The sequence below is a fragment of the Caretta caretta genome, chromosome 6 (genome assembly GCF_965140235.1).
Source record: "Caretta caretta isolate rCarCar2 chromosome 6, rCarCar1.hap1, whole genome shotgun sequence".
Classification (NCBI taxonomy): domain Eukaryota; kingdom Metazoa; phylum Chordata; order Testudines; family Cheloniidae; genus Caretta; species Caretta caretta.
This window is the reverse complement of record NC_134211.1, coordinates 119,537,544-119,558,884: the sequence shown is the minus strand read 5'-3', so window position 1 is coordinate 119,558,884 and position 21,341 is coordinate 119,537,544. Positions and strand designations below refer to the sequence as shown.

At 40.7% G+C, this 21,341-nt stretch overlaps 1 protein-coding gene and 2 long non-coding RNA genes across 8 annotated transcripts in view; 1 reads left to right on the top strand and 2 right to left on the bottom strand.

Annotated features, from left to right (window-relative positions):
- LRRC9 (leucine rich repeat containing 9) overlaps positions 1–6,985 on the top strand; it is an 83,645-nt gene extending 76,660 nt beyond the window's left edge. For 4 of the 6 annotated variants that reach the window (XM_048853852.2, XM_075129955.1, XM_048853851.2 and 1 more), the window contains one exon: positions 6,098–6,985. In XM_048853852.2, coding sequence (XP_048709809.1) covers positions 6,098–6,137 — 40 coding nt within the window. In that variant the 3' untranslated portion in view covers positions 6,138–6,985. Of the gene's footprint in view, positions 1–898 lie in introns of all 6 variants that reach the window. The other 2 variants (XM_048853853.2, XM_075129954.1) reach the window with 2 other exon arrangements.
- Positions 1–21,341, bottom strand: part of LOC142072597 (uncharacterized) — a 69,418-nt gene that overhangs the window by 11,609 nt on the left and 36,468 nt on the right. The gene's annotated exons all lie outside the window — the stretch shown is intronic.
- The window catches only part of LOC142072598 (uncharacterized), a 34,076-nt gene continuing 21,867 nt past the window's right edge, over positions 9,133–21,341 (bottom strand). The window contains exon 2 of the long non-coding RNA XR_012669101.1: positions 9,133–9,579. This is a non-coding gene — a long non-coding RNA (uncharacterized LOC142072598). The remainder of the gene's footprint in view (positions 9,580–21,341) is intronic.

Sequence of the window (21,341 nt, the reverse complement as noted above, 5' to 3'; positions counted from 1 at the left end):
TGTTGTTATGACCAGGAATGCTCAAGGTTAAAAATGATTATCTCAAAACAAAGGCCCGACCCCACTAACACTTAATGCCAAGCATAGTATTTATTACCTTGAGACTACAAGCCGGTGAGGCTATTAATGAATAATAATGTGCAATGATTATTTATTTGTATTACTGTTGGACCTAAGAAACCTAGTCCTGGGGCAAGACCCCATTATGCTAGGCACTGTACATTGAAATCAGAACTACACTCAGTAGCTGGTGTTTGCAAGATCAAGGCCCAAGAGAGCATTTGTCTTAGGACAAATGTCACACATTATTATACCTACAGACCATACAGTTCTATGGCAGCTTAAATCCCATTTCTTGTGTCATTGCATTAGTGCTACGGTGCAATCAGTTGATGCCCAAAATACAACTCAAAATGTGTTACATAGCAAGGATTCTGTCTATCATACTTTGAGAGTTAATTCCATGCTTTTTCTTACTAGAAAAATGTGCATGAAGATGGAGAATCACATTTTGCCCCTCGGGCTCACAGCACACTGGCAAAACGTTAGGAAGTAAAAAGAATTGGATAGAAAATAATACTGAAAATATTATATTGCCTTCTTATAAGTTGGTGGTACACCCTTCACCTTGAATAGTGTGTGCAAATCTGGTTACGCAGTCTCAAAAAATATACACCAGAAACAGGAGTCCAGAAATGAACATGAAAATGTTGAGGGATAGATGTGTTCCCTATGGTGTTTGGAAGATAATCGCTTGAGTTCTAGAGTTTGGTGCTGAGGTATTAGATCTGCGTAAGGCCCTCCTCGTAAGGCCCTCCTTTCAGGGTACTGGGAGACTGTAGGGGCTGAAGTCCTTGACCTTCCCTGTCTGACAAACAGCATTTTGGTTACTGTCTAGAACACAGCATGGAGCAGACTTCTGAAAGTGACTGAGTTGAAGCATCCAGAGCAGCCAAGCACCATGGGCTTATCCAGGGAAACCCTGGGCTCCTCTGTTCTGATAAATGGCTCTTATACTAAAGTGTCCCATGCCAAGGAGCAGTACTGACTGGGTACAATTGCCATAGTAACCCTTTTGAAGCAACCTAGCACAGAAAAGAAACATGAAGGACAAGAAACCAGCTGCCATTTGTAAGCAACTTCCTCCTCTGAGCCACTGTGCCTGTACTCCTTTACTGTCCAGCATCCTGGGCACCTACTGAACAGAATATTGACCTGATTATACAGTAGAGCCCATGTATCAACTATGTTTGCCACTTAGACAATACAGTGATAGGCTCCTGAGAAATAAGCAAGATATAATTATTTCAATTTAAATAATAAAAAGAAGCCCCTGCAAAGCTCTGGGTGACCTAACACATAATAATGTAAAACCTCAGTAGCATTAAAATAATTATTCAAAAAGGAACAGGCAGCCTCCACCTACATAAAAGAGCCTTTTCACCCCTTCAGCACATGGGAAGCAAACCTAAAGTCTTCTCCAAGAACCTTGAACAGATGTGTTTTGCAGCCTGTCCAAAGATCTAGACAGATCCAAAAGTGCATCCACAGTAAACTGGTGCATCAGACTGGCCGCAGAAAAGAGCCAGGGTATCAACCTAGATCCAGGGACCAGTGCCTTTGAAGTGCTAGAGATATCTGATTTCATGCCACCATCGCTCCTCATGCAGTTTGGTTCAGCTCTGCACTTCATCAGGGACTGCTGTGAGATTTTCTCCTGACCACAGGTAGCCTAAACTCAGATATCAGGGTGATGAGTGTGATATTGAAACCTAGATTGCTGGAGTCAGTGGTCCAGCACTATTCACAGGGCTGTTCAGAGCGCATGGAGCAATTTCATTGCTCACACTAACCTGTGCAGCTCCATTCCATGAGGACATTCCAGAATGCCTGGCCAATTCCACTCTGCCTTGTACGTGATCTGTAAGAATTGTGCAACGTACCACCTCAAGGACAGTTAGCATTAACTGTCTGGCTGACTGGCTCAGGTACTCCTGTGACCTTAGACAACTCTTGCCTTATTTCAAGATGAGCTCTGGGAGTCTCATACAAACCTATACTTCCTTGCAGGTGGGCTCCCTTGCCTGAATAGTTCCAAGCTAACACAGATGTTCCAGGGCAAATGGTCAGAGGAAATGACCAACGGACATTCATAGCTAATTCATAAAGGGTGAATTTTACCCCCAGTGTGTAGGCTTTTGCTGGCCCTCTGTGCAGGACTCAATGTCTCCCACACTACTTAATTAGAATGTTGTTGCTCTGATGTGTGCACTTATTTTTACTTGGGGCAGAAGTACTTTTCACTTAAAGCTGTGTGCATTATTCTTTCCTTGGCAAGTGGATTGACTTACACTAGAACAGAGGTAGTCACACCAGTCCTTTTTATATTTAAAAGAACCAACTACACAGAGAGTGGAGATGATGCTGTGGGAAGGATTCTGCATTAATAGAAATGCCTGCTTTACCGGAAACAGCACATTTGTTCCTAAAATCTCTTCCAGCTCTTTTGCACGATGGCCATGCTTTCCTTGGTGGTTTTCTTTATTATCTTCATGAAGACGACGAACATATTAAGACCATCTTGTTGTAACCTGTTTACTATTGTAGTATAATTCAGAGACAAAAATAAATTAAAATGGATTAAGGTTGAGAGGGCATTTCAATAACTTGATGAAAAAACATTACAGGGATATTGTAACATCACAAAGCCACGCATTGTAAACTGAGGAAAGTCAAACTTAAGGTTACACTTCAAAGAAATCCAACCCTGTTAAGGTAACAAAAACACAGTGAAGGCACCCAAACTACGTAACTATTGCATAGCATCATGCAATAGTCATATGATTTTAATATTTGTGGTCCTGGATTAGATCAAACTGAATCTAAAGACACATTAGATTTTTTGAATACCCTCCACGCCCACCATGACATCATTACAGGGCACCGTTAAGGTTCTTTGTGTACCTTAACTGTACATTTCTTAACTTAATGTGTTTAGAGTTCTTTGAAGTATAACTTTAACTGAATTTCCTGGGCTTATAATGCTTGGTTTGTGGATAATATGATAGCTCTGTAATGATTTTTACATTTAAATTACGGACATACACTCTTGACCTTAGCTCTATTTTACCATAATTTTTTGCCTGGGGATTTCTTTGGTTTTTTTTAATGTATTAAAAATGTTGTACACATACAACAATAAACAATAAACCCAAAGGAAAATGGGTTTTTAATTTGAAAATTTATAGATCAACTTTAAATCATTTTTTATTTTAACTTTTATGGGCAGCTTCCCAGTACTCCAAAAAAGTCAGTGTGCACCAGCCAGTGAAGTTGTGTTTTATAGCTGCTTTGCATCACCAGAGCAGCAGAAAACAGCTGAAGTGTGCTGGTGAATCTAGCCCTTAATTTACAATTGACTGGTTTACAGGGCTTATGAGTGAGATTGTGCTATGCAAAGGGCTCATGGAGAGCCCAGCCCAAGTCCAAAATAACTGTATGTTAAAGGCTCTCCCGTCAGTTCCACTGGCAGCGTGCTTTAGTGCACAGGGGTTCCCCGCTGCATTGTTGCCTTCGCTCCACTCAAGCACTGCGGCCCAAACTAGCCTGCAGCAATAGACTCTTTAAAGAGCAGTTGGGCCAGTTAATCTACCAATGAGAACTTTAGATACATGTTCAGTCTCCCTCATACCAATGAGTCATTACCACTATTTGCATGAAAATTAACTGTAGTTGAATGATTGGCTGATTTACCTCTGACACACTAGCACTACTTAAGAGTTACCTGTGCTGTTGACCTGAGCCATCCATGGCCTACAGAATTATAACAATTACAGACAACAAGCAGTAATAATTTAGCTTAATTACAACCTAATTTATTCAAATACAGCCTATGCACAAGACTTCAATTAATTTTACATATATGAAAAATGTGAAGTGTGTTGTTTTGCTGTTAATATAACATGGACCAAAGAAAAGACTCAAAGGATGCTACAATTTTTCAAAGGACAGAGTTTTTAATTAATTTATAAACTAATGAATAGACTTGTCAATTCTCGAAAATTCATTCTGTAGTCAGAGAGCAAGTGCTGTAAATTTAGATGTACCCTATTTTTCCATACAAAGCAAAGAGGTTGAATCCCTGATTTAAGTGCAAAATGGAACTTAACCTCAACTCTGAATTCCCAAACAGCACCTTCAGAATATAATTTTTCTTGTCTTTGTTCCCTCAAGTGGTTGAATATTAAAATATCCCAGGCCTCAATGTGGCAAGTTTTCAACATTTTATTAATTTACATTTTAGGCTAAAAGAAACTTCATGCCAAAGAGATACTGCCAAGTCATAGGAGCTGCACCTTTTGAAAAAAAAAATACGCTTTCATTTAAATGCCTAAAGAGGGTTGTAAGCACCTAGTGGCACACAGCTAGGTTTTAAAATATTGGGTTTTACTTCTTTTTAAGCTAAGGTAACAGTTGGAGACAATTCAGGGCACTATATCCCTTAAGCAGGAATGGAAAGTCCTATCAGCTGGTCGTGGAGTATAAGTGAATCCCACATTAAAAAGCTGGGAGGGGTTCTTGCAAGTTGCATGCTAACAGCACAGACCCAGGAATGACCCTCTGTTACCATACATACTTTCAGATTACACACTAACAAATGGTCAAAAACTCTCTCAGGGTATGTCTACACTGCAATTAGACACCCAGGGCTGACGTGAGCCTAGTGCCAGCAGGCTCAGGCTAAGGGGCTGTTTAATTGCATTGTAGACATTTGGGCTCAGGGACCCTCACAGCCCCGGCCTCAGGTTATCTGCAGTATAGACATACCCTCCATCTTCAGAGACATCACCAAGTTGGAATTGGCTGAAAACCCATCCGAGTGGAACATATAATCAGCTGTTGAATGTTGTCATTTATAAGCCAGTAATGGCACATTTCATTTGCTTAACATCTGTGAACCAGCTAGTCATACATATGTAGGGTAAAATTTTCAGAAGCACATATGTCACAGGGTCTGCAACTCACCGTTTGGTTCAGCTGGGGAATTACCTCACCACTGTCCACACCGCATCTGGCAGTTGCTCAGCCTGTTGTTTCAGTCACTCACACTGCAGCCGAACTCCCGTTAGTCCGAAGCTGCAGTGCCTCTCCTTCGTGGCTTAGCCCTCTGGCCAAGTTGTCATCATCTGCCTCTTCCGGCAGATTACCAGAGTCTCCTTCCTCAAAGTCTCAGACCGTGTCCCAAATCCACTGTAGTGGCTGGGACGCTCCCACAGTGGCTGGTAGGGGAACCTGGGCTCATCCTCTATACCAGGTTCTAATCCAGGGACCCTTGAACCAGCAATTCAGGTCTATCCCTCTTGGACCTTGCTGTGCCTTCCCCAGTCTGCTTCCTACTCTGCCGTTCTGAGGCCCCTACTACCTCCTTGCATCAGGGAGCGTGACTGGAGGCTGACCTCCCTGCAACCCCATTCCAGCCTCAACTCCTAGGCTTTGTAGAAGCCCCGCCTGTTCCTGCCCAGGTGAGCTTCCTTCTCAGTCTCATTGCCCCTTAGCTCCCCAGCAGATGTGGTCCAAGGCTCTCTTGGCACTTTTAACTCCATCCATGCCCCATCACAACGTAAGTCGTGAGCTTAAGTCCCAAATTAAAGTCAAAGGGATTTAGGCTCCTAAGCGACTTAAGTGCTTTTCAAAATGGTATTTAGCCATCTAAATCACTTAGACCTGGCAACACTGAGTGGAGCAATGCCTAAATACCTTTACAAATCTAGGCCTGCATGATGTAGGTGCTTTTGAAAATTTTATTCATCATCCTTATTTCATAGGAATAGCTATGAAAGTATTCACAGAGCATAGAGGGTGAAATCCAGGCCCCAGTGCGGTCAATGGTAAATTTCCTCCTGAGTTCAGCAAGGCCAGGATTTCACCCATATGTGTATATATATGATGGTTGTTATTTACTTGTATGATAGGAATAAACATCCAATTAGCTGATTTGTTATTGTGCTATAAAATTGAGAGTTTTTACTGCTCTAAATTAATTCCTCCTTTATAAAGCTGTCACTATGGTTTGACTTGTAATGTTTCTTTCTTGCAGGATGCCAGCCAATAGCCCCTCCAGGCCAAATCGAATGTAAACTTCTATAAGAAAAACGGACAAGTGAAATATTGAGCCAGACTCATCCCTGGTATTACTCCATTGACTTTAGTGGAGTTACACCACGGAAGAATTTGTCCTGTTCTGTTTATATTCATAGTTGCCAGGTAAAAATTAATAATGATTGATATGAAGTGTGAACTAACTAATTAAGTTTCTATGGTTGATGAAGCAAACATTCATGCACATAGAACATCATGATCCAAACAATGGATACGACTTGAGACAAATACTGCTTTCACTTATGCTGATGTATATCCATTGAATACAGTGGAAAAGATCCCCTGAAGTAAATACTTAGTCCAGATTTACACTGGTGTAGCTGAAGGCAGAATCTGGTCTCTCCATCTTTTACAGGATTTTTTTCAACAACCTCAGGATCTTTCACAAAAATATGAATTAATTGCTCTTTGGTTTAACTGGACTGGAAAAAATCATAGTATGGTCCGTCATCTTGCAACAGTAAATGAGAGGGAACAGTATCAATAGATAAGGAGCAATCTTGCAAATTCTTACTCTGGCAAAACTCCCGTGCAGGATTTGGGCAACTGATCTGAAAATATGACTGTCAGTCTACCATTCAGTTATAATACACGTACCTATTTTATCTAGTGAGCCTTTCGCATATACATGTATTTCAGTGTGGCCACTGAAGTCAGTAGGAGTCATGCAAGTGTAGCTGAAGCCAGAATATGGCCTCTAATATTTAGAACCCAAATGTACTTGTTCCTTAACTTTATATTTTATTTTGTAAGTTATATTACAGAAATTGAAAATACCAGATGATATCACTAGCATCAGTTATTAAACCATCAAAATTCCATTAAACTGGTTCTGTTTTTTAAAAACTTAGCATGACTGTTTAAATAATTATTTGAGTAAACTGCCATGTTACACTTTGAAATTAAAGCAGTGAAAGACATCAGAGCACGTTTTAATGTAATAAAGTATACCATTCAGAGCTTCATGTAATTTTCACAACATAAATTTTACGTCAGGCCCAAAGTAAATGGTTACTAAAATTATTGCATTTTCTTAAAATTTCATCAGTTAGGTCTGTTAATATTTTGGAAATGTGTAATTCTTGAGAATGGTGTATTTGAGAGAATTTTTTAAATTAAAATATAGTTTTATTTTTCCTCTGTAAGCACTGTAAATTTGTAAGAAAGAATTGGTGTTTCTTACATTTAATTATAGATGAATATATAGCTGCTAAACACAAAGACTGCTTATCAGGCCACCACTATACCCGCTTGTGTCAGATAGCCCTTTTTGGGGCATTTTCCTTTGTTTTTTGTAGTCATTTAAAAGATGTGCAGTTTGCAGGACAGCCACCAGGTGTCTTTGTTGCACTTTGGATTTTCTAGAAATTTGCCACAACATAGTAGTAGTTTAGAAATTGGATCAGTTTCTGCTCTTACACCCATGTAAATCCAGAGTAACTCCACTGATTTGAGTAGAGTTATTCTGAATTTACACTGGGATAAGGGAGATCACAGTTTAGGCCATGCAATTTACAGGCCAGACTGCTGCCTCTGTGCGAAGTCAGCAGGGTTCTGCACAGGCACTGCAGTCTGCCCATGCATTGTAAATTGCAGGTTCAGGGGCTTAGTTACTAGGTAGCGACATATGTCATATACAGATTTCCATTGTTATTTGTATTGTGTTGGTGCCTTGGAGCCCCTATCATGCTGGAGCTATACAAACCTGGGGCTTGATCCAAAGCCTGTTAAAAGCAATGGAAAGGCCTATATGGAGAGAAAGTCCGAGCTCCAAAGAGCTTGCAATCTGGATTAATACATGATGCACCAGGTGGGTGTAGCAAATAACAAAGAGGATGAGGAGGGGAGACAAGGGTAGCAGAAATGGGAACACAGGTTACGTAGTACATAGACTAGCTATGGGCTTGATCCTTCTCCACTGGTGTCACTGGGAACTTTTGCCACTGACTTCATTGGGAGCAGGAGTAGGTCTTGTGTGCATAACTTGCCAGTCTGAAGGGTGTTGGGAGTTTTAAATAAACAAATTGGATAGGGTCATGAATTTCTTTAGCCAACCTGCCTAGCTATTATCAGCTGGCTGTGTCTCATGGGCATTGTGGGAGATGTAACAAGGACCTCAGGGAGGACAGGGTACTTGCTTTGAGGTAATCATTCCATCAGTAGGGGCAACATGGAAGAAGATGCTTGTGAAAGGAGGCCAAAAGCAGCCACTGAAGGCTGGTGGTGTTGGTGGAACAAAGGGGATGGAAGATGACCATGTAAGTTATGAGAGTGGACAAACTGTGGCGGGACCAGTAGTTTGTGTTTGATGATGTGGAGAAGAGGGAGTAATCCCATTGTTTTCAGTCTGGCTACTCATGGAGTGAGGTAATATGCACAGGCCTCAGTCTGCTGGGCCCTATACAAACACAGTCCTTTCCCTGTAAAGCTAACAATCTAATGTTAAGGCAAGATGCAATAAGTGGGTTTAACGATTGGACGGAGAAGGGGAAGGGAGAATGAGGGTAACATGATTGTCCATACAGGATGTTCAGTACAGATTCCTGCTCTTGGGACACTCATGTGGACTGTGCACAAGCTGTGAACCATCTGGAAAGCCAAGAGTATAACTTTGAATGGAAGTGTCCCATGCCTTCAGGCAGAGTCCTGGTGACCCCAAACAGTCAAAAATTGGGCAGACACCCCAAACTGGTGGTACGTTCTATGATTAGATTTCACCAACCCAGTAACAAATGTGAATTCCTGGATCACTATAACAGTTTTACCATGGAGTCACAGACAGTCCTCTGAGGTTCTCCAGTCTGTCTTGCCACGCAGTCAAGCTGGACTTGGTGATAAATGGTCATTTATAGTAACCAACCCCACCCCCCCACAAAATATTCAGGTTGCTTCCAGTCCCCAGAGACCAGTCACTTACCCCAGATCATTTGGTACCCTAGACCTTACACCAAAGACAATGCCGATAGCCAATCCTGTAATAAACTATCTAAAGATTTATTAACTAGGAAAAGGAAATGAGTTATTTACAGATTAAAGCAAGCATATAACACAAATGAGTTGCAAACTAAACCCTAAGAGTGACAAAGTTGTAGAAATCTGTCAATTCAAAATGTTTTTCAGGGCAAACCCAGGGATAACCCTGGGGAATCTCCCACTTCAGTTTAGAGTCTCTGGCCCTGTGAAAGTTCAGACAGCATTATCATTTTTCCTTGTGAGACATTTTTATATCTTCTTCCCTCAGAAATCAAGCTGATAGCAACAGTTTCCACCCAAGTCCCTTCTTCATGGGGTGGTGGGAAGAAATGCACTTATCAAAGTCTATGATCTTTGATCTTGTACAATGGCTCATTTGCATGTAATGAACAGAATGTAACCTCTTCTTGTTAGAGACCACCATCTGCTTTACACAAGGCTTTTTCCCTGTTTGATGAGATATAGTCAGAGGTTTATAACGCAAATGCTTGTTATCACTTTATAACATGGGGTATAGGTGAGTGAGAACAATACATGCAGCATCCTACAAGCATTGTATAAAACATTAAACACTTTCTTATCAAATTATCTAACATTTATTTTGATAATGCTAACACACAGGTAAGCAAGACTGATTTGCTAGCGCAGACCAGACCTAATTGGGCAGACAACCCACAGGCGGTTCAACAAGGACTCTCTCTGATTAGATTACTCATAAAAAAGGGATAAACCTCAAAAAGAGCCAACACCAAGGATTTAAAGTCAGATAGTGGAGACACACTCAGCTCCCTGGCTGGAGGCACCCATAGTGTTCTGTGCACATCTATCATTTCTTGTAAGGAGAAGGGTCTTAAAGAGACAGTGTGCTCAGAGTAGCTTTGCTATACCTCCATTACAGTCAGCAAGCTTAATTCCATTGAAATCAATGGCATTGCATCTGCTTATACCAATGATGGATTTGGCCCACGGAATTCTAGTGGAATTCCACCAGGGATGAATTTGGCCCTATGCATCCACTGAAGTCAATGGCAGGTTTTACCTGCGAAAGTAGTGAAGAAATGGCCCTTTGTTTTTCTGGCTCCAAAGGTTAAAAAAACAAACCTGTTTTCATTGTTTAAACCCCCCTTTCCAGCCTGGCTTCCTCCAAACATTCAATTTTTTTTAAATGAAGGTTTAGTTTTGAAGATCAGAGAGAAATGCTCTGCGAGGCCTCAGTTCTGTGATTTTACCCTTATGCATATTTGTTAATGCAGGAATCAGTGTCTCTAAGGGCAACCATTGCCGCATTACATACGCACATACAGAGATAGTGATATGTATAAAAAAAACAAACCTTGGAAGCTCCCTAACTCTGTGTGGGTGGGTGGGTGGAGACCTTTAAAAGGTACTGCTATTTTCAATAACTTTTGTCTGCAAAGTGTCATACATTTCACCTAGCATTTAATTCTTCTAAATGGATGTTACTCTTCCTCCCATTATGGATTCCCTATGCTTCTGTGAAACACTATTTGCATAAAAGGAATTGAATAATTTATAGCACTATGTGAGTAGCAGCTAGCACATATCTGGGTAGGGGTCTGCTGGTAATCCCAGTGAGTCTAACACAGCTCATAGCTTGTTTAATGGGATGGAAACTGACAGTTTTTTCTTGTACCGCTGCTATAGAACTCATAGCTTCTGAATGACCTCCGTGTACTTAGCTACTTTTCTTGTTGATCTTGCTGCTCTTTTCCTCCATTAATAGGAGAATTCTTAAAGGAAAACATGCACTCTGCTGCAATGTGTGTGCATGGTATTCCATAAAATAATAGTTTAGGTCTGGCAGTATTTCCATTGCTTATATAAAATAGTAGTAATAATTAAGAAAAACTCTACCTGAGTTGTATTGCTAAAGATAATGTTACATTGCTGTGGCTATGCTTTCATTTAACAGAACTAAAGGTTTGATCATTAGTCATATTTTTTATTTTAATAGTCCCTGGTGAGAAGAACTAATTTGGGGGAGTTTTTAAACCTATTGTATGCCAATTAATTTTTGAGAAATTCTTCTGCATTTTAGACATTTCAGTTTAGTGGAGCTACTGCCAAAATGAATTTATAGGTAGCTTTTTTTCAAAAAAAAAAAAAATTAAAAATCCCACTGTTAGCTTGTAGACCAAACCTATAGGTCTCAAAAGGCAATTGTTTGAAAAAAGAAATATGAGAAATTTAAAATCCAGTAATTATTCTTTTCTATAATCATTAAAGCATTTAAATATATATTTATTGGTAATAAACTGCAACATTGAGAGAGTTTAGAAACAGCTTGATTGGTTGCTATCTTGTTCACTGGCGGGAGCAGTCTCAGCTGCTTTGACAACCTAGCTGCCATTTTCAGTTTAATCACTTGTGATTCTGAAGCACTTGTTTCCTTTTAAACTTTGTGCAAATCCCTCGGGATATTTCTCTTTTTAAAGTAAGATTCATTTTCATATGTTCATACAATTTTTCTCTCTCATATTATGTGCTGTCCAGAAATTACTCTCCTTCCTCCTGGGGGGTGACTTGCCAAATAAGGTTTCTTTGTTAATTAGTTGCACATGTACTGAACATTAGACATGCCTAATGTTTTCAGCCATTGCACTTTTCACTGAAAGAAGCCTTAAAGTTTCAGTTTTACTGAACATTTTTGTTTTTAAAGCAGTATCTTACCCACTCTTTCTAACCCTGATAAATATGTTGTGTGGTTTAAAAATTACTCGAGTCAACTTAAAATTAGGTGACTGGCAATATTAACTAAAGAGAAACATTTTGAGAACAAGAATTATTTTTCCCTTTAAAAATAATGAAAATAATAACAGGATAATCTAAATATGTTAGTTAATCCATTTCCTCTCTTTATGTTTAAGAGATGAAAAGGTTTTAAGTAACAAAAACCTACAGGATGGCACATTTCTCAATATTTTATTCCCCAAAATGTTTGACATGTACTTTGCCAATTCACACAAATAGGTAGCATATAAACATGTATCAACAGCATTTTTAAGTTTTCAATTCTTTCTTATTCCGTCCCATCAATTTGGCTGAAAACAGGTATTTGCAAACACTGGTAGCCTAATTTCTTATGGCTTTTCATTTTTTATGAAGTGTTTTCAAAAGACTTCAATCAACCTTAATGGTGCATTTTTAGTTAAGGATACAGAATAGAGAGAAGTCAATTTAAGCTCCCCAGTGAACAAGTGTGTACAGGAAAAAAAAAAAAAAGCATAAATGGGCTTAGAAAACAGAGCCAGTACAAATAAAATGCAGCGAGCAGAGCACTCAGGGAAGCCAAGATACAATGGAAAGAGTAAAATACTGCAGAGATTTTTAAACTATATACAATTGGAACAATGGACTGGACCCAGACATCTATGTTAAACTGTTAGCAGACAGGTGAAAAGCAAGCTTCAATTCTATAATGGGTGCTGGAGAACACCAGAATGGAAGGATTTACAGCTGAAGCAAATAAATGCAGGGTAGTTCAATGGGACACAAATCAAATCAAAATTGGTATATTTTACTGTTTAATTTACCATGTAAAGAATTGTCTCCTGGTTTTATGTATTAAAGCATTATTAGTACTAGCCTACATCTTCCTTTATGACCCCTCTGAAATAATAAATATCTTTTCCAGGGTACCCCAAAGCTCTTTAAAAAATGGAATAATTAAATAATGTAGGAATAAATCACATATCCATAAATAGAGATACACCTAGGAAATTATCACCTGCTGATTGTTCAATTGTCTGTCATTATTTAAACCTGGCATTACTAATACATCTAATACATTTTTCCAGTGTCTCAACTATACTGGTGAAAGGGTAAGTACATACCCATTAAAAATCTAAAGACACAAACAATTCAGATCCACTAAGCCAGTATGATGCATGCTCTCAGTTGTCTAGGTCCAATCACCTCTTTAAAACAAATTACTGTACAGTGTACTGGCAATTATTAACACTTGTACTGTAGTGTATCAATTTATACTATGCTTTTATGCCGCCTTATAGCTGAGTGAATTGTGTTTACTGTCTGCCTTACACTATGATTCAATCCATTTGTTTCGCTTAATGCAAAGATTTCATAATGTGTACATGGGTGAGGAGTATGAAGGCAGTGCACGTAGTACTTTTTTTTTTTTTTAAACCGTGAATGTCAACAAGAAGAGGAATTAAGAAGGAAATCATTGTAACTCCAAAAGAACATCTGACTAACCACCACAGACATGTTTTTTTTCCCCTTTTTTATCCTCTTCACAATCTATAAAGGAGGATTTTTCCAAAACAATTCATTTGGTTGCGAAACCCTTCTTAATTCTAAGGAGATTTAAAACTCATCTACTTGGAGAGTGTCTCGATAGAAACCTACAACCGGATTACAAGATATTCCATCATATTATGGTTGTTAGCCTGATTGCGGTTACATGGCACATAATAGGACTGCTTAAAAAAAGAGGAAGACATAATCCTTCCCCACCCACCCCCCAAAATCTTTGCATTAAATCTACTAGCACCTTCAGCATTTTGTTATTTGCATTACTTTCTCCTCAAAACCAAAAATGTGGCAGAATAATGGAGATGGCAAGAAATTTTTAAAAAAATTCACTCAAGTAATGCTGATATAATTTAATACAATCCCGACAAATGATATTTAAAGACTTAAAAGCTCTAAGTCAAACCAGCCATGTACAGCAATATGTACGCCAATGCATAACAAAATGGGGCACATTAAGAAAGAGGTTAAGGTGGCTCATCTTTGTATCTAGGTATTGGAGAACATATGGTGAACTTCCACTTAAGAACATGTTGCTTTGCAACACAAACTAAGTCCTATCTTAATTCTTTTAATTATTCTGTGTGAATGTGTGTTTGTGGAGTGCCTTGTTTCTTTGGAGTGAGTTAATAAAAAGTCTGACACGTCTTTGATCCGGCTTCACCCCCTGCTTGAACTCCACTGACTTAGTGTTGGGATCAGATTGTTGCTGCTGCTGTTATTGTTTTTCCCCCTGGTAATAGTAGATGGGCCACATTCAGTATTCGGTCTTTGTACCACAGTGCAAGAAGTCATACAGTAAGGAAGTCCTGAACACCTTAGAGTTCTCAAATAAAGATTTAATCCTAAACTGTAATTGCTTTCATTGGCTCTCTCGTATCGTTAATGTTCTTTCAATGTATTTTTTTAGTTCACTTTAGGCATGTAGCAGTTATTAAGCTTTTAAACATCACCTATAGAAGCCCTTAAAGTGCAGTTGCGTGCCCGTCAAAGCACAAAGTTAACAGGTACTGATAGGCACTAATATAATACACTGCAGACTTAGTGAGCTGTGGTTTCATGCATTAGTAGAGAGGTCCTCTTTACCCACTAGATTTTTTAAAAAAAGAAAGAATTTAATATGTTAGTATTCATGAAAAGTGCCAGGTTTACAGGCCTCAAGTCCCATATTTGACAAGAGAATGGATACTGCCCTTGAATATTGCAGTGCAAGATTCCCTACATTGACCTACCAATATTCCTCAACACTGATCTGATGATCTATAAGGGTGTGGATATAGTTCCTGCCCCATGACCATTAAATCTTAGCTCTCTCTTCTGAAACTACTAACAAGCCAAAGGATGGACCACTGACATCACACTGAACAGCTCTCAGAAAGGAACCGCTTTCAAATACTTCTAACCTGGGCTGGATTCGAAATAAGAGCCTAGAACTGAAAAGAGCTATATGCCATTCCCAATCCCCTGAGCCATTCAGTCCTTTTGTTTTCAAATTTGTGACTGAGTAAGGATCATCATCACTGAGAACTATCCCTGAACATATTTTCTTTCTTTCTTTTGTGCTGACTTCTTTTGACTATTCTTCCAGGTTTAAATTTAGGCTGAGTTCAAGCACAGAGAAGAGTAACTTGGGATGACTCCAGACCTGGCTGTTCAATACACATCAACACCTGAGAAAATATATGGCGCAGCTGAGTATTTCAAAAGGAAGAATAAACAAATTAGAGAAGACAGGGAAAAGAAGGTGAAATTTGAAAAGTAGGTTGAGTAAATTATTACAAGATAGATTCTAATGCATTCTGGATGAAAGAACATATACATCTGGATCCTCTATAGTCATACTGCAATCTGAAGGGATGAAACGTGGATGGGAGGGTGTACATGTGTGAAGAGGATTTTGATGCGAGGATCTACATCATTTAAATTAATTTTACTTTCTAAAGGTTGGGATCCTTTTCAGCTGAAAAATAGATTTGTTAGAAATTTTTCATACAGTTAAATTTAGGACATCATGTAATTTAAAACTATTGCTGTTAGAAAGATACACAGTGGCATGAGATTTTCACTCTCGGATCTCAAGCTTCCAGCTGGTGATAAGCCAGGAATTCACAAAGGCATACATGTTAGCAGGTAGTATATTCCTGTAAATGGAATGGCCCACTGGTGCAGCCAAACTGCTGGAACTTTTTGGGTTTTTTTTAAAGTGAAAAGATGCAGTATTAGCTTCTACTGCATTTCAGCTATTGCATTCAGTCCGTTTGCAAAGTAAGTTTTATCATCCTTTTACATAACCAAAGCTCCGGGAGACTGCAGAACAGGACATTGCATCTTCTGATCTGTTCTGCGGACTTGTCTGAAATCTATTTTTGGCCTACCACAAAGATACAAAAGGATCTGGAAATGCCATTAACCTTTTTCATTCTCCACTCTGGGGCTGAAAGGAAACTTTCCTTCTTGACTGCCCTCTTTTTTGTGTGTGTATTAAGCCAACTTTAGCAACATGAATTAACAATAGGAACTATCTTCTTACTATTCCCACTCCTGCTTCATTCAATCCCTGACTTCGCCTAGTACAAACAAGCCAACAGTTTCCCTAAAACAGAAGTAGTTGTGTTAAAAATTCAGGCTGGTCAGTTCTCTGAGCTTGAAATCCTGCCTCTAGTACACACACGATGCTCCTATATGGCCTCGGCTACTTACAGCTCTGTCCATCTCTTCGAATGGTATGTTGCCAGCTCACAAGTTACTTAGACCCTTATCATACTGTATAGGTGCCAAAGAAACATAGTTTTGGACTAACAACCTGTAATGGGGGGCATTCACCTTTTGAGCATCTCCTGCTACAGCAGGACTGCCATCCTTTTCCTGCTCCTGGTGCCCTCTGTAGGTTGTCGACCTCGCCTGGCAGATCTTCAGTGGCTCGGCCCTCCAGCCAAGTCATAAAGTCCAACACAGTAGTAAAAAGTCCAATAAAAATTGTCTATCTTACCCTCACCACAGTCCTCAGCCCTAGCTCTGTAGTCTTTAAATTCAACCCTTTTTCTCAGGTTTCAAAACAAGTCTTGTCCCCTTCTCAGGGCTTAGGCCACTTCACCAGCAGCTGGTGGGGGAACCTGGGCCTGCCCACTACTCCAGGTTCCAGCCCAGGGACCGTATAAACAGCAGCCAGATACTGCTCACTTCAATATGTTGCTGCTGTTTCCCTGGGCCTCTTCCCACCTGGCCTCTTTATCTTCATCCCTTAGCTCAGGTTAAAGTTCTCAGGTTCTCTCTATTCCATCTAAGCAAATGCAGCGAGAACCAAACTCTGGTTATCACGTGGCTGAAGCTTCTTTGGCCAGAGAGGAGCACCCTTCCTGGTCCCAGCCAAGAACTGACCCACTAAGGCCTTGCAGCAACTTTTATCTGAACCTGCTCTGGGCTATGATTGGCTACTTCCATGGGGCCTCTCTAGGACCCACCTTTGCTGCTCCTTTCTTGGCAGGGTGTAGTAGGACCATGTGTTCTGCAGCAGGGGGCCACAAAGGGCCTGGTACACCTCATCTCACAGCCCAAATAACCACAAATGTCATTTCTTCTCTAGGAAGTCCCTCTTCTGTGACAGCATTTCTCCTACTAGATTGTTAGGTCATGCTAGTATCTTTTGCTCTTATTGGTCTTTCAGCTACATTTTGAGTCCTCCTCCATTCCAGTCTGTCTTGAAGCAATTCCTCAAAAACTCCACAGCTAATCAAATCCTTTTGTATGACATCTATCCATCAAGTTTTGGGTCTTCCCCTTTACTGCTAAGTTTACCCTCTGTTTCCCATATAGTCTTCTGATCTTCTTTTCACAGGTCCAAATCATCTAAGCCTAGATTCCCTCCGCTTTTCTATAATTGGTACCACTTTCACACGCCCCCAGTTCATTCACTTCTAACTGCAAGCATCCATCTTAACATTTTCAATTCCACTGTATTCAAGTTCTACTCCTGTCTCTTTCTTTTTCAAAACCCAGCATTCGGAGCCATTCAAATTGCAGTCCTTGTAGATCTCACCTTTTGATTTGATAGGCATTCTCCTATTGCAGATCACTCTGTTGACTTCTCTCCATTTAATCCATGCCTTTCCTGTTGCTTATAAGTTTGTTATTGAATTCATCATTATCCAGTACTATAGAACCTAGCTACTTGAACTTCTGTAGTAGTAGTGGCTGGCCCCCAGACTTACAGTCTCATTGTCTTCCTGCAAGGTATTATCAAGTCTACAGACCATATACTCTCTTTTATTTCTGCTGATTGTCATGCCATTTCTCTCTAGTGCACACTTCCATTTCTCTAAATCTCATTCCAATTCCTCTTTGCTCTCCCCCACGAGCACCACATCATCTGCAAAAGGCATGCACCAGGCTGCCATTCTGTGGATGTTTTCTTTGAGCACCAATGTGAACAAAAAGGGGCTTAGTGCCAACCTTTGATATACTCTGATGCTTGCTAGAAACTCTTCAGTTTCTCCACGTGGCTGCCTTTTAGCACCCTCATACATTTCCTGGTCAAGTCTGATACAATATTCAGGTAGCTGTTTCGTTCTCATACACCACCAGATGACTTCTCTCAGAATGTGATCATAAGCCTTCTCAAGACCAATAAATATTACGTGCAGGGTTGTCCTCTTTGTATTTTTCCACAAGTAATCTTAATGCAAAGATAGCATCCACTGCTGGCTTGCCTAACATGAATCTAAACTGATTGTTACTGACCTTTATTTCTCTTTGTAGTCTCTTATCTATAACAATCTCCCAGATCTTCATTGTGTGGCTTATGAGTTTTTAATGTTGCAGTAGTCCACAGTCTTGTACAGTAACTCCTCACTGAACGTTGTAGTTATGTTCCTGAAAAACGCAACTTTAAGTGAAACAATGTTAAACTAATCGAATTTTCCCATAAGATTTAATGTAAATGCAGGGGGTTAGGTTCCAAGGAAATTTTTGGGGGGCAGACAAAAGGCATTATATACTGTACAGTACTGTACTGTGGTTGGGAAGTGCCCCTGGCTTACCCCATACAGGTACAGCCCCCTGCAGGCAAGGATGCTAGGAAGCACCTTCGCAGTGGCAGTTTAGCCGAAGAAGAACAGGCACCGACTTTGCTGGGGGGTGCTCCAGGCCCGCCTCTTCCCATCCCCGCTCCATTCCAGGCCCACCTCTTCCCAGGCCCACTCCACCTCCTCCCCGGAGCACACCACATCCCTGGTCCTTCCCCTCCCGCAGAAAGTCCTAAGCACTGCCAAACAGCTGTTGGAAATTCCTGGTGCCCTACGCAGCTGCGTACCTTGTGTATGGGTAGGGATAGCCCTGCTTCTGCAACTACGTTTTCTAAGACTGGTGCCACCAGATACAGACAGCTTGGTTCTCTTGGGTTCTGTTCATTCATAAGGCTTTCAAAATAATTTCTCCACTGTTCCTTACTCTGGTTCTCATTGATTAACATAGTTCCACTTTCATCTTTAATTACTTTGCTCTCACTGATATCTTTAGTTCTCTCAGTGTGAGTCTTTGCCAGTCTGTATATTTTGTTCTCACTCTTCGTTTCAAGACGGGCAGATAAGCTTTCATGGTGTTAGCTTTAGTGGCTGCAACCATTTCTTCACTATTTTTGGGGGGGGGGGGGTTTATACTTCTGAAAATCCTGCCACTGAAGCGTCACTTGCCAAAACTGAAAACACTTTTTCTTTTCTTTTGCAGACTCTCCAACTTTCTCATTCTACCAGATCTCACTGGGGGAAAAGGCTCTTGCTTTTGTTTCACCAGCCAGGCTCTTTGCACATTCTTGAATTTTGCTTGTAATATGAGTCCACCATTGATTCGTATTTTCTCTTAACCCTTCTAAAAAGATCTTCTCCAACACCTTCATTTTAAACTCCTTGCTCACTTCATTAAGCTTCCTCCACTTGGTTTTCTGTACTGCTTTGGACCATTTTCATCTCTTGTATGACGTGTATTCATAGTCAAAAACCAGCATTCTATGCTTTATGTTCTTCAGCTCAGCTCGATTTATTAGGAAGTAATCTGCACCATCATACCACCACTCTTATAGGTAATAAAATGTTCTTTCTTCCTTAGTGAAAAATGTATGAATGTCTATCAAATCATATGTCTAATACTGTAAGATAGTTCCCCTTCCTTCTTCGTATGTCCATATCTATGGCTGCTAAGGTACTTCTTGAAGCATTTACCATCTCTCCCCAAGTGACCATTAAAGTTGGCTCCAGTGATGAATTATTCTTTTTTTCTTATCACTTTCTGTACAACAGTGTCCATTTTTCCCCCAGCAATCCTTTTTTGTTGTTGTTGTTTGGCACATCTCACTTGGAGTGCATATGCATATGTAACATATAGGGGGCTATTTTCAAGAGCAACTTAACCAAAATTATCTTGTCACTTTCCATACCTACAACCACTATGCACTCCTGCATCACTTTGTCTAAAACTATACCAAATCAATTTCTCTTATTCAGCATGCCATAATATAGTAGCTTATAGCCTTCCCTGATACCTCTTGCCTTTGCTTCCTTCGGTTTGGCCTCTTTAATGCATGCAGTCTATACTTTCCTTTTCATCAGTGTCTGAACCAGCTCTGCACTTTTTCCACTTAATGTCCCATATTACTAGATACCAGTCTTATTTTCTGGATTCTTTTCCTTGATCGCATCTGTCCAAAATGATGTAGTAACCCTCGCAGTAACACTCTACTACACTTCATTTCCCAGGAATGCCCTCATTTCATATGGTGTCTCATTTCATGGATTTCTTTAGCAAAGATTTACTGCTGGCTGCAAGTCTGATGCCAACCCTCCTCCTTTTTCACCAGGGGCTGATACTGGCTATGGGTGGAGTTTACTTCCATTATATGCAAATATATAATTATATTTAACAGTTACATATTCAAGGTACCCATGAAAGCTTAAGAAAAGCTAAAGCATACTTATTATTGTACTAGTAGCTGAAAGCTCATGCTGTCGCAAGGACATGGCAATTGGGCCAAGTAATCCACCATCTGTGCAGTCGGCCTCATACAACCAGTGAAATTGTTGCATACAAATCAGCTGTGGAGTGAGGTTGGTGACTGGCTGAGTTAACTCTGATATCTCCCTCTGATATCACAGTGATCTAGGACTCTTGGCATGGCATAGATACATGCCTTACTATAGCTGTACATCACATGGGTGTAATTTGTTAAGCCAAAATGGCTGAGAATTAAAAAATTGGATGGTAACAGACTGCGAATCTTGGTGAGATTGAACCTGGTGCTATTCTAAACAAAAAGAGCTCTCAGCCATACCTTAGCTTTTCCCATCACTTCAAACTAACTCAACAGACATTCTGGGCCAGGTGTGGGTAAACTTTTTGGCCTGAGGGCCACATTAGGGTTGCGAAACAGTATGGAGGGCCGGATAGGGAAGGCTGTGCCTCCCCATACAGCCTGGGCCCTGCCCCCATCCGCCCCCTCCCACTTCCCGCCCCCTGACTGCCCCCCTCAGTACCCCTGACCCATCCAACCCCCCCTGCTCCTTGTCCCTTGGGACCCCCCGACCCCTAACCACCCCCCCGGGACCCCACCCCCTACCCAACCCTCCCTGTCCCCTGACTGCCCTTCTGGACCCCCATCCTTAACTGCCCACCCAGGATCCCCCCTGCTCCCTTCCCCCACCCCCTATCCAACCCCCCCGTTCCGTCTCCTGACCGCCCCACCCCCGAACCTCCGCCCAATCCAACTGCCCCGTCCTCTGACTGCCCCTTATCCAAACACCCCCTTCCCCTCTTACCCTTACCAGGCCACTCAGAGCCGCAGGGCAGGCTTATTTGAAAGCCTGGGAGGTGGGCGGGCGCAAGCCGAGCTGCCCATGTGGTGGTGGTGGTGCTGCAGAGGAGGGGGGACA